We start from the raw sequence: 12,980 nt of genomic DNA, 5'->3' as shown, positions 1-12,980 counted from the left end.
CTGAGTTCCCCCCCCTCCAAGTTTCAAGCAATGATCAAAGTTGAGGCACCTGATGTCACCTTCCCTGAGCATGGGCAGCTCTCCCGGAGGATCCCAGGGTGAGGAATGCACACATGGGAGGATGATGCATCCCAAACCCTTCCCCAAGCCAAGGGGTAAAGGGTGGATCAGAGGGTTCAGGCTGTGCTCAGAGGTTAAACCCATGCAGAGCTCAGAGGGATGAGTGTTTGCCAAGGCACAACCATGGATGGGGCCTGTGTCAGGTGCCAAACCCAAGCACAGGAACGGGACCACCAGCAGCAGCACCCCCAAACCCCACCCTGAGGCACCCTCCCTGCTTCAGTGAGGACCCCAAAGGAGTGGGACTGATCCCCAGCCTCGAGTGGGTGACACACATGCACTTTCCAAAGTTTATTTCCATGGATACATGACGGAGCAAAGGGAGAATGGGTGCTGCCCGCAGGGGTCCTGCCCGGTGCCCCCTGCCAGCACATCCTCACTCCTCCTCCTGAAGTCCATACACACACACACACACCTAAAATCAACAACAGTGAGTTAATGGTGAAAACCAAAGCTAAGGAGGGGCTTGGAGGGGTTATGGTGTTGGCAGATGGGGGGAGAACCCCTGCTCAGGTGCATGGAGCATCCCGAGCTCCGAGTGGAGCTACTCTGGAGCAGGAAGCCAAGTGTTGGCTTTTGGGGTGCTCCCACCCTCTTCCCCTCTCCAGCAGTGACACATCTTAGAGATAAGAAGGGAAAAACACATTTCCAGGCATTGAGGGGATGAGGACATACAAGCTCTTCCCATCTGCAGGGCGTTGTTGCCATGTGTGGGTCCAAGCGGTGAGCGAAGGTGCTGGCTGCACACAGGTTCACTACACACATTTAAGGCGGCTTAATCCACGTCCCACAGGATTCTGTGGGCCTGAGAACACCTTCTCTTGTGTTCCTGCCTCCAAAGGAGGCTCTCCCTGCTCTCCTCGTGCCTAGAAAGCTTTCCTTTCCCCAGGGCAAAAAAAAACAGAGGGGAAAAACCAGGTTAATTCATCAGCTGGGGTGTAATCTGCTATGAAAAGGGGTCAGTTCATCTCAAGAAGGGAGAGCGTGGCAGGAGCCGCCGAGCAGGCGCTGAGGGCACAGAGCAGGCTGACCATCAGTGAGTGGGGAGGGGAATGCAGCACCCACGAATCCCAAACCATCCTCGTCCTTCATCCTCCTGGCGCCCCGTCCTTGGCTTAGCTGAGCAGCAGCACGTACTCCTTGAGGCAGGTGGGCAGAGGCAGCTGCTTCACGGCCTCCGGCAGGAACCGCACGCCCAGGCTGCGGCGCACGGCGTAACGCGACAGCGTCTGCAGTGTCCCCGGGGCCGAGCAGAGCAGGGTGAGCTTCTGGCAGAGCTGCTGGTCCCTGGTCACCTCCCAGGGCATGCTCCCGTTCTTCCTCAGCTCAAAGTGTCCGATGGCGCGATGGAGAAGATCGAAGCAGGAATCCTCCCGCTCCGTCCCCAAGCCCCGCACCAGCAACGCCACCAGACGGGAGATGGGGCTTTGCCCTTTGAGGTTGACCACGCGCACCTCGGCGCCGAAGTCGAGCAGGACACTGACGCTCTCCAGGTTGCCCTTCATGGCGGCCCAGCTCAGGGGGGTGTCGTTGTTGTAGTCACGGGCGTTGACCAGGGCGCCGTTCTCCAGCAGCGCCCGCACGCACTCCGCGTTGTTCTTGAAGGCCGCCCAGTGCAGGGGGGTGTCCTTGTTCCCGTCCAGGGCGTTGGGGTTGGCGCCGTATTCCAAGAGGATTTCCACGCACGTTTCGTCCTTCTCCGCCGCGTAGTGAAGGGCTGTGCGGTTGTAGCCATCCAGAGCGTTCACCTGCAGGATGAGCGGAGGGAGGAGAATGGGTTCAGGGCTCCTGAGGGCATCAAGGGAAGCTCCATGGTGTGAAAGCATTCCCACGTCCCAAGTTTAGTGGGTGGGAAGATGAGGCGGGGGGACGACGGGGGACAACGGGACCTGAAGAGCAGCCAGAAGGAAGTGCCACAAATGAGGCACCATAGAGGTTTCACCTCCTTCAGGATTCCATCTCCCAGATGAAAGGGCACCCCAAGACCTCAGGCACAAACACCGCACTCCCTGGTGGGATGAGAAACCTTCACCTGGGTTCATTTTACCTTCCAAGGGGCACGAAACCATAGAGTCATGGAATGTGTCAGGTGGGAAGGGACCTTAAAGCTCCTCCAGCTCCAACCTCCTGCCATGGGCAGGGACCCCTTCCACTGGAGGAGGGTGCTCCAAGCCCCTGTGTCCAACCTGGCCTTGAGCACTGCCAGGGATGGGGCAGCCACAGCTTCGCTGGGCACCCTGTGCCAGTGCCTCAGCACCCTCCCAGGGAAGCGCTTCTGCCCCAGAGCTCATCTCAGTCTCCCCTCGGGCAGGTTCAAGCCATTCCCCTTGGCCTGTCTCTCCATCCCTTCTGCAAAGCCCCTCTCCAGGTTTCTTGTAGCCCCTTTAGGCACTGGAGCTGCTCTAAGGTCTCCCAAGCCTGTGTCCATGTTGATTGCCCCGACCCAGAGGCAGGACCTTGCCCTTGGCCTCATTGAGCCCCATGAGGTTCACACTGGCCTCCACCAACACAAAAACAGTACCACATAATCCCACGGGCTCCAGCCCCAGCCTCCCAACTCCCCAGCCCCCTGTTTCAAAGGGCCCTTTATCTTTTTACCGTGCTTTTATAGTTTCAAGGCCTTTACCTCTGCTCCCTTCTGCAGCAGGAGCTCGACGCAGTCAGCATCAGCCACCATGCAGGCACAGTGCAGCGGCTTCAGCGTCCCGTGCATGCAGTTCACATCTGCACCCTGGAGAGCACAGCAAAGCCCAGCTGGGACCAGCAAACAGGCCCAGCCTGGCCCTTCCAACCCAAACAGCACCTCCAGCCCCCCCCACCAGAGGTTTGTTAATGGAGAAGCGTCATTACCCCTCCTGCACAGCTTGGGGGCTTGCTTCAGGGCTTGCACGGAGCTCCCCGAGGGGCAGGAGCTCATGCATTGCTCCAGGCTTTGGGTTTAGTTCATTTATCATCACTAAATGATGCCTGAAGACATCGAGCGCTGCAGGAGGTTGGTGTAACCCATGGAGGTGGTTATCCTCCGTGTGCCGACTCTCTGCTCCAGAGAGATCTTAAGGAATGGCTGGTGTGAGGCTGGATGGGCCCAGAGGAGGGGTTGGAAAGGGAATTGGGGTCTCTGGCTCACCAGCAGTGGTTCAGAAGCCACCGGTGAGGCTCTGGCATGGCATGGGAGCATCCCTGGTGGGACACAGCCCTGAGCTGAACCCGGGGGCTCGGGGGCTTTCTAAGGGTGTCTCCAAGGAGGTTTATGATGCTTTGCAGTGGCCTCACCACCCAAAATAGCTCAGCAGCTGCCTGGAGCCGTCAGGCGCAGCCAGGGCTCTCCAGTGCCCACAGGAGTGATCCGGGCTGAGGTGAATCATGGAATAGCTTGGGTTGGGAGGGACCCTAAAGCTCATCTAGGCCAATTCCCCCTCAATAAGCTGGGACACCTTCAACTAGATCAGGTAGCCCAGAACCACATCCAGCCTGGCCTGGAATGCCTCCAGGAATGGGGCATCCACCACCTCTCTGGGCAGTCTGTTCCAGTCTGTACCACCCTTATTGCAAAGGATTGCTTCCCCACATTCAGACTGAATCTCCTTTTCTGGTTTAAAACCATCACCCCTCATCTTGTCACAACAGGCCAGGCTGAAAAGTCTCTCTCCATCTTTCTTACAGGCCCCTTTTAAGAACTAAAAGGCCACGATAAGGTCTCCCCTTCAGGAGCCTTCTCTTCTCCAGGCTGACCCAGCCCAGCTCTCTCAGCCTGGCTCCAGAGCAGAGCTGCTCCAGCCTTTGTAGCATCCCCTTGGCCTCCCTCCAGCAGCTCCACGTCCCTCTTGTGCTGCTGCCCCAGAGCTGGGTCAGGACTGCAGGGGGGGGGGGGTGTCTCTCCAGAGCACAGCAGAGGGTCAGGATCCCCTCCCTGAGCTGCTGCTCACACTCTGGGGGTGCAACCAGCACACGGGGGGGTTCTGGGCTCAAGTGCCCACTGAAGCCAGGTCACGGGGAGCCTCTCCTCACCCAACACCCCAAGTCCTTCCCCTCAGGGTTACTCTCAACCCCTCCATCCCCAGCCTGTGCTGGTACCCGTGGTTGCCCCGACCTAGGCAAAGCTCCAGATCCACCCTCCGTGGGGGCAAGGACGGGCTCCAGCCCCACCAGCCCCTCACCCTCCCGGGTGTTCTAACAGCGGGGACCCATACCCGCGGCCCGACCCGCAGCTCCGGGGCACCGGACGGGGCGTCCCACCGCGGAGCCCTCCCCTAAGCCCCAGTGCGAGCGCTGCGGGCCTGGCTGGGGTCTCACCCTGCCTATGAGATCCTCCACGTTGTCCCGCGGGAAGGAGCGGATGGCGGCGATGGTGCGGATGAGCCGCTCCGACAGCGAGTACTTGCTCTGGATGCTCTGCATGATGTACCACATAGTGCGGGGCCGACGGCAGCATGCCCCGGGCGGCCCCGACGAGCCCCCGGCCACAGGCCCTCAGCGGCTCCCCCTCCGGGGCGGCGGGCAGGGGCGGGGGGGGTCCCGGTGTTAACGGAGGTCCCGTGGGGGGGTCCCGGTGCTAACGGGGGTCCCGGGGAAGGGTCCCGTGGGGGAGTCCCGGTGTTAACGGGGGTCCCGTGGGGGGAGTCCCGGTGCTAACGGGGGTCCCGTGGGGGGGTCCCGTGGGGGCGGTCCCGTGGGGGGGTCCCGGTGCTAACGGGGGTCCCGGTGCTAACGGGGGTCCCGGTGCTAACTGGGGTCCCGTGGGGGGGGTCCCGGGGGTTCGCGCAGCCCCAGCGCGGCCGCTCCAGGCCCAGAGACAGACGGAAGCCGCCGCCACCCGGAAGTGACGCCTCAGCGCATGCGCAAGCAGACGCCACGCCCCTTCCCCGCCACCTCTCCACCAATCCGACTCCCGGCGTCCCTCGAGGCTCCGCCTCTTCCCCGCCTTCAGCGGTGTCTCGCGCCCGCCCCCGCTCTTTGCTCTCCTCCAATCGCCTCCCGTACCCGCCCGCAAGCCCCGCCTCTCTCCTCTCTCTCCACCAATCCGCTCTCTCCCTGAGGACCCCCTGGGTTCCACGGCCCCAACCTGGAGCCATGGCGGGGGGTACCCCGCTCCCGGTGTCACCATGGCAACGAGGCCTAGTGCCCCCAGACCCACCATGGGGGGGGGGCACCCCCAAATCCCCCCCCAAACCCACCATGGTGGGGGGCGGGGGGGGCAAACACCCCAAATACCCCCCCCCCCACACACACACCCCATAGAAGGGGGGCACAGCCCCGGGGCCCCGCGGCCTCGCCATGCGGCAGCCGAGGGCGGCCATGAGGAGAGCCCGCTCCGCCGCGGCCCCGCTCCCCCCCGGGCCGGCCCGGCTGCAGCGGTGAGTGGGGCCGGGCCCCCCCCCCCCCCCCCCCCAAAAAAAGAGGCAGAACAGGGGACACCCCCCCTGCCCCTTTTCCCCCTTCCCGTGATGATGGCGATGCTCGGGGGGAGCGCGGCCCCTTCCCCAGATTGGGGGGTGGTGTCAGGAGGGGAAGGGGGGGTTCGCGATGGGGATGCCTCAAACCGCAACCCATGGGCTTGGTGCCCCCCCCCCCCAGTATCAGGAGCTGGGGCATGGACACCCCCCCCCCCCACGCGTCACCCCATCTCTTTGCCCCCCCATCCCGGTCAGGATCGCCCCGTCTGAGCGTGCTGGGATGGCAGCGATGGATGCGGAGGGGCAAGCGCCCACCCGGGACCCACAGGAGGTGCCAGAGGGGACCCCCGCAGGTGAGACACATCCCCCCCCCCTCCCAAAAGCAGCTCCTGGCCATGGTGAGGGGCTGTGGTGTGTCCCTGTGAGGTGCTGAGTTCTTATGGGGGGTTCTCCCGTTCCCATTGTGTGGGGCTGCTCTGATTCCTGCTATGTGGGTGCTCCAGGGATGGGGGATGTCCTGTTCCCATGGCATGGGGGCACCCCCATGTCACAGCACAGGGGTATCGCAGCTCCATTCCCATGGCACAAGGATACCCCAAAGTATGGGGCTACAACGATCCCACAGCACAGAGGTATCCCAGCCCTGGCCTGCAGGGATGTGCCATTCCCGTTGCATGGGATACCCTGTTCCTGGGGTATGGGGTGTGTCATAAGGGATCCAGGGATGTCCATTCCCATGGCAAGGGGTTACCCTGATTACAGGGTATGGGGGTGCCCCCATCCCTTGGTGTGGGGTTGCCCTGGTTACAGAAGGAGGGGATGCTCCAGTCCTGGGGTGCAGGTACCCAGGTCCAGTGGCATGGGGGTACCCCAACCCTGCAGCACAGCTATGTCCCGGTGCATGGTGAGGGGATGCTCTGATCTGCGGTTAGCGGATGTCCCATGCCTGTGGGGCAATCCCAATCCTGGGGTGCAGGGGTTCCCCATGGCATCCAGATACCTCAATCTCACAGTGCAGGGATGTCCCAGCCCCACAGCACAGGGATGTTCCAGTCCCAGGGCGCAGGGATGTCCCTGCTGTGTGGTGTGGGGAGGCCTCAGTTTAGGGATGCAGGGATCCCCCATCACTGTGGCACGGGGACACTGATCCCAGGATGCAGGGATGTCCCAGTACCACATCGTGGGGATGTCCCCGTCCTATGGCATGCTGATGAGCTGATCTCGGGTACCTTGCCCCCACACCATGGGAATGTCCCAGTTCTGGGGTGCAGGGACGTCCTGATCCCATGGTGTGGGCATGTTCCGATCCCACTTCATGACAATGCCCTGATCCCGGGGTACAGGGATGTCCCAATCCCATGGCATGGGGATGATCTGATCCCGGGGTGCAGGACATGCAGCAGGGGCTGCACCAGGAGTTCAGCCTGGGCTTGGGAGTGGGACAGGGGTGTCACTGCTGTCCCCAAACCGGAGAGGGGATGGGGAAGGTGGAGAGGGGATGAAGAAGGAGGAGAGGGGATGGAGAAGGGACAGAGGGATAGGTAAGGTGGAAAAGGGGATGGAGAAGGGAGGAAGGGATGGAGAAGGGGAAGAGGGAACGGGGAAGAGGGGATAGAGAAAGGGAAGATGAGTTGGAGAAGGTGGAAAAGGGATGGAGAAGGGGAAGAGGGCATGGAGGAGGGACAGAGGGATGGAAAAGGTGGAAAAGGGGATGAAGAAGGGAACAAGGGATGGAGAAGGGGAGGAGGGGATGGGAAAGGTGGAAAAGAGGATGAAGAAGGGGAAGAGGGAAGGGGGAAGAGGGGATAGAGAAAGGGAAGATGGGTTGGAGAAGGTGGAAAAGGGATGGAGAAGGTGAAAAAGGGATGGAGAAGGGGAAGAGGGCATGGAGTTAGAAAAGGGATGGAGAAATAATGATGGAGAAAGGGGAAGAGGAGGTGGGGAAGGGGCAGAACAAATGGGGAAGGGGAAGCGGGGATGGAGAAGGTGAAGCGGGGATAGAAAAGGTGGAAAAGGGATGGAGAAGAGGACAGAGGGGACGGCACAGGGGGGACACAACCCCTCGGTGCCACCCATGCCAGTGCGTCCTGCTGGTGCCCAGCTCTCCTCTCCCCACAGCCCACCCCATCCCGCCGGCCTCGGGCAGGCGACGGAAGGCACCGGCCCGTGGAGCAGCCAAGGCACCGGGACAAGCGGGGGGCCTGGGGCTGCTGGGGGGGCTGCGGGGGGGCCGCCTGCGCCCCACCATCTGCAGCGAGTGCGGGAAGGGCTTCAGCCGCAGCTCGGACCTGGCGCGGCACCAGATCACCCACACGGGCGAGAAGCCCTTCAGGTGCGGCGCCTGCGGCAAAGGCTTCAGCCAGAACTCCAACCTGGTGACGCACCGGCGCATCCACACCGGCGAGAAGCCCTACGGCTGCGGCGCCTGCGGGAAGCGCTTCAGCGAGAGCTCGGCGCTCATCCAGCACCAGCGGACCCACACCGGGGAGCGGCCCTACGGCTGCGGGGAGTGCGGGAAGCGCTTCAGCGTCAGCTCCAACCTCATCCGGCACCGGCGCACCCACACCGGCGAGCGGCCCCACGTCTGCGCCGACTGCGGGGATGGCTTCCGGCACAAGGCCCAGCTCCGCCGGCACCAGAAGCTTCACGCCGTGTGATGGGGACATTGGGATGGGGATGAAGGGATGGGGACATCGGGATGGGGATGCTGGGATGGGAACATCAGGAAAGGGACATTGGGATGGGGACAGCGGGATGGGGACACAAGGATGGGGATGGGGACATCAGGATGGGGATGGGGACATCAGGATGGGGATGGAGAGTCCAAGATGGGGACACTGGGATGGGGATGGAGGCACCAGCATGGGGACATTGGGATGGCGATGAAGGGATGGGGACACCAGGATGGGGATGGAGTGTACAAGATGGGGACACTGGGATGGGGACACTGGGTTGGGGGTGTAGGCATCAGCATGGGGACATTGGGATGGCGATGAAGGGATGGGGACACCAGGATGGGGACACTGGGATGAGGACATCAGGATGGGGATGGAGAGTCCAAGATGGGGACACTGGGATGTGGACACTGGGCTGGGGACACTGGAATGGGGATGGGAGCATTAGGATGGGGATGGGGACATCAGGATGGGGATGGGGAGTCCAAGATGAGGACACTGGGATGGAGATGGAGGCACCAGCATGGGGACATTGGGATGGCAATGAAGGGATGGGGACATCGGGATGGGGACACTGGGATGAGGACATCAGGATGAAGATGCCAGGATGGGGACACTGGGATGGGGACACCAAGGTGGGGGTGCTGGGATGGGGATGAAGGGATGGGGTTGGGGACATCAGGATGGGGACACCGGAATGAGGAGGCCAGGATGATGATGCTAGGATGGAGCTACTGGGATGGGGATGGGGACATCAGGATGGGAACATTGGGGTGGGGATGAAGGGATGGAGATGCTGGGATGGGGACACCAGGATGGCGACGCTAGAATGAGGATGCCAGGATGGGGATGGGGACACCAGAAATCGGACACCGAGATGGGGATGCTGGGATGGGGACACTCCAGGTTGGGGATATTGGAATGGGGATGTTGGAATGGAGACACTGATATGGGGACAAGGATTCCAGGGCTGGGATGCTGGAATGGGGCCACCGAGGTGGGGAAAAGGATGCTGGGATGGGGATAGGGACGCTGGGATGGGGAGAGGGACACTGGGATGGGGATGAGGACACTGGGATGGGGAGAGGGACACTGGGATGGGGATGAGAACACTGGGATGGGGATAGGGACACTGGGATGGGGATAGGGACACTGGGATGGGGAGAGGGACACTGGGATGGGGATGAGGACACTGGGATGGGGATAGGGACACTGGGATGGGGATAGGGACACTGGGATGGGGATAGGGACACTGGGATGGGGAGAGGGACACTGGGATGGGGATGAGGACACTGGGATGGGGATGCAGGGGACACCGGGATGAGTGCCCCAGGAAGGAGATGCCTTTGGGGTGCATCCCCACCAGTGGGCACCGGCATCGCTGGGCCGGGGGCCGCGTCGGGCAGGAGCGGGGCCGAGGCTCAGCCCCCCCCCCCCAAACCGGGGACCTCAATAAACGGCTCCCGAGCAGCGGCGCTCCCCGGGCATCACCGCAGGGATCCGGATCCCCCCGGGGCCGGGGCGGCGGCCGCGGCAATGGCGCGATCCCGGCGCCGCCATGGGCAGGCTTTTTCCGTCAGCCGATCCCGGTGCCCGCGGGGCCGGATCCCGCAGCGGCCCGGGGGGGGGGGAATCCCCCCTTGCACCCCCCATTGCACCCCTATAACACTCGGGGTGCTGGGGCCGATCCCGCGCTCCCGTTCCGGCCTCCTTGCACCATTCCCAACCATTTTCCTTCGCCGGGGGGGGCGGAAAACGAGGGGCTGGAGCCGGAACCGTTACACAAAGCGATGGGGGGGCGGGGGGGATAAAGGGGGGATCCGGCCGCTCATTTCCCTCCGTTGCCCCCCCCCCCAAACCCATCCCCCCTCCCAATCCCCCTCCGGAACGTTTCCCAAGCGGAGCGGTCATAAAAACACCCCGAATCCCGGTTGAATCCCGGTTGAATCCCGGATTTCCCGTCACCAGGAGGACCTCCCCCCCCCCCCATCTCTCTCTGTGGGGTTTGGGGGTGTCGAGGGCTGCCCCCCCCCCCCCCCCCCGTTTTTTCCGTGCTCCGAGTGGGAAAAGCGCATCCGGCGGCAGCGGGGCCGGGGAATGGGATGAGGCTGGGACCTTCCTGTTCCCGGCCTCCCCCCGCAGCAGCCTCGAGCTCCGCGCATCGTCCCCCCCCCCCCAACCCCTACCCGGACCCTTCACCAGAGCCCCCCCTCCCCGCTCCGAGCCCTGCGCCCGTTCCCATCGCGGATCCCCGCGCTCCAGCCCCGCAGAGGTGAGTGGGGGCCCGGCGGGTTTGGGGGGGACACACACATGGATGAGCCGCTGCCCTTGGGGGTGATGGTGATGGAGGGGGGGGGGGATGCAGGAGGATGGGGACCCCCCCTCCCCCCCCATCTGGTGCCGGGGCTGCGGAGCCGCTGTGGGAGCGGTGCTGGAATGGGGGGGGGGGGGGGTCCCCGGGGCTTCCCGGTTCCTTTGTGCCCCTCGGCCCCCGCGGCGCGCCCCCCCCCCCCGGGCATCAACGGGGGGGGGAAACTGAGGCAGGGAGAGGGGAAAGAGTGGGGGGGGAATGGGGAGGGTTTGGGGGGGCAAAAGCCCTGCAGCGCCCGTGCCCCCCCCCGCGCGATGCTCCGAGACCCCTTGTGCCCCCCCCATTGAAGTGTTGGGGGCTCAGCTCGGTCCCCCCCCCAGCCCCCCAATAAAGGGAACGGCTCCATGACCCCCCCCCCCCATAGGGGGGGCCTCCCGTTTAGGGTCAGTGGACACGCGGGGGGTTTGGGGGGTGTCAATGCCTCAGTTTCCCCCCTCGGGTGCAGCGCAGGGGTGGGGATTGGGCTGCTTTAGCCCCCAATAACCACAGACCCCCCTAAAACAGCCCGGAGATGGGGGGCATCGAGTGTGTGTGTGTGGAGCGCCTGGGAGGGCACCTGGCACCCCCCCCATACCCTGCACTGGGCAGCTCTGGGGGGGCACTGGAAGACCTGGAGGTGCTCTGGGGAGCTTTGGGGTGCGTTGGGTGCATTGAGCAGCTTGGGAGGGGCACAATCCTGGGCACCCCAAGGGGGGACTGTGGGCACCTTTGGGGTGCACAGGGCACGCTGGGGGGTATGTAGCATCTTTGGGGTGCTCTGAGCATCTTTGGGGTGGTACAGGCACTGCTGGGGGACTGCGGGTGGTGGGGTGCAGGCACCTTTGGGGTGCATCAGGCACCATGGGGAAGGGATACAGGCATCTTTGGGGTGCAATGGGCATCCTGGGAGGGATTTAGCACCTGTGGGGTGCACTGAGCATCTTTGGGGTGGTACAGGCACTGCTGGGGGACCACGGGTTTGGGGGGTACGGGTGTCTTTGGTGTGCATCAGTCACTAAGGAAAAGGGATACAGGCACCTTTGGGGTGCAATGGGCATCCTGGGAGGGATGCAGGCACTTTTGGGGTGCATGATGCACCCCAGGGGACCAGCAAGGGCACCTTTGGGATGCACTGGGAATCCTGGGAGGGGGTGAAGGTGTTTTGGGGCGCACCAGGCAACCTGGGAGGGGGGTACAAGCACCTTGGGGTACACTGGGAATCCTCAGGGGGAAGGGATGCAGACACTGTTGGGGTGCTCCAGTCACCCAATGAGTGGGGTACAGACACCCCTGGGGGAGCTCCAGGCACCCTGAGGGGGGAGTTAAGGCTCTTTCGGGGTGCTGCAAGCACCATGGAGAGGGGTACAGGCACCTTTTAGGGAGCACCAGGCACCCTGGGGGGGGGGGGGTGTACAGGAGCATTTGGGGTGCTGCAGGCACCATGGATGGGGATGCAGGCACTTTTGGGGTGCACAAAGCATTACAGGGGGGAGGTACAGGCACCTATTGGGGTGCACCAGGTACCCTGGGGGGTGTTAAGGCCCTTTTGGGGTGCTCCAGGCACTATGGATAGGGATGCAGGCACTTTTGGGGTGCACAAAGCATTACACGAGGGAGGTACAGGCACCTATTGGGGTGCACCAGGTACCCTGGGGGGTGTTAAGGCCTTTTTGGGGTGCTCCAGGCACCATGGATGGGGACGCAGGCACTTTTGGGGTGCACAAAGCATTACACGAGGGAGGTACAGGCACCTATTGGGGTGCATCAGGCACCCGGGGGGGGGGTTAAGGCCCTTTTGGGGTGCTCCAGGCACCATGGTGAGGGGTACAGGGAGCATCAGGCCCCCCAGGAGGGGGGGACAAGCATTTTGGGGTGCAGTGGGCACCCCTGTGGGTACCAAGGTTCTTTTGGGGTGCTGCAGGGTGCACAGAGCATCCCAATAGGGGGTGCAGGCACCTCGGGGTGCTCCGGCCTTGCTGCGGGCGCAGCCCCGCGCCCGGGGGCGGTACCGGGGGTGGTACCGGGGGTCCCCCCCCCTCCAGCCCCCCTCGGGGGCCGGGCCCGTGGAGCCACCGCCCCCTCGGGCCGGGCAAGCGGCGGAAGCGGCGGAGCCGCCGCAACGGGGCCGGTGAGCGGGGGGGGGCACGGGGGGAACCGGGACCAGAACCGGGGATGCTCGGGGGGGTCCCGGAGCCCCCCCGCACCGAGGCCTCTCCCCTCCGGCACCGGGACCCCCCAGGGACGGATTCACCCCCCCCACTGCTGAAGGACCCGAACGGGGGGGTACGGGGGGGGGTTACAGCCTCCCTATGGGGGGTGAATGGGGGGGCAGGTCCATGGGGTGGGGAACAAGTGAATCCTCCCCCCGCGGGGTTGTAACCTCCTGTGTGTGTTTTGGGGTCCAGCGCCAGGGCAGAGCCGTGGGGAGCAGCAGCAGGAGGA

The 12,980-nt window shown here is 63.7% G+C and overlaps 2 protein-coding genes across 2 annotated transcripts; one reads left to right on the top strand and one right to left on the bottom strand.

The window, feature by feature from the left end:
- Positions 1 to 1,143: 1,143 nt before the first annotated feature.
- On the bottom strand, positions 1,144 to 4,627 carry ASB8 (ankyrin repeat and SOCS box containing 8). Its single transcript, XM_062629138.1, has 3 exons — positions 4,414 to 4,627; positions 2,747 to 2,851; positions 1,144 to 1,868 (listed from the first exon to the last, which is right to left on the bottom strand). Exons 1-3 carry the CDS (start codon positions 4,528 to 4,530, stop codon positions 1,236 to 1,238), a joined length of 855 nt encoding a protein of 284 aa, XP_062485122.1. The 5' UTR covers positions 4,531 to 4,627; the 3' UTR covers positions 1,144 to 1,235.
- A 3,033-nt stretch (positions 4,628 to 7,660) lies between these two features.
- LOC134168947 (zinc finger protein 853-like) lies at positions 7,661 to 8,224 on the top strand (the record flags this gene model as incomplete). Its single annotated transcript, XM_062629115.1, has 1 exon — positions 7,661 to 8,224. A coding segment is annotated over one exon (510 nt), but the record flags the coding sequence as incomplete, so codon positions are not given.
- Positions 8,225 to 12,980: the final 4,756 nt, after the last annotated feature.

The sequence above is a fragment of the Pezoporus occidentalis genome, unplaced genomic scaffold, assembly GCF_034315485.1.
Source record: "Pezoporus occidentalis ecotype Australia unplaced genomic scaffold, CSIRO_AGI_Poc_V1 ctg329, whole genome shotgun sequence".
Taxonomy (NCBI): Eukaryota; Metazoa; Chordata; class Aves; order Psittaciformes; family Psittacidae; genus Pezoporus; species Pezoporus occidentalis.
Note: the sequence above shows the minus strand (reverse complement) of the source record. Positions and strands in the feature narration are given on the sequence as shown.

Coding starts and splice junctions, on each gene's coding strand:
- ASB8 (XM_062629138.1), bottom strand. CDS start 4,530: ATGTGGTACATCATGCAGAGCATCCAGAGCAAGTACTCGCTGTCGGAG. Junction 2,852..4,413: donor TGGAGGATCTCATAGGCAGG/GTGAGACCCCAG, acceptor TGTGCTCTCCAG/GGTGCAGATGTGAACTGCAT. Junction 1,869..2,746: donor TGCTGCAGAAGGGAGCAGAG/GTAAAGGCCTTG, acceptor CTCATCCTGCAG/GTGAACGCTCTGGATGGCTA.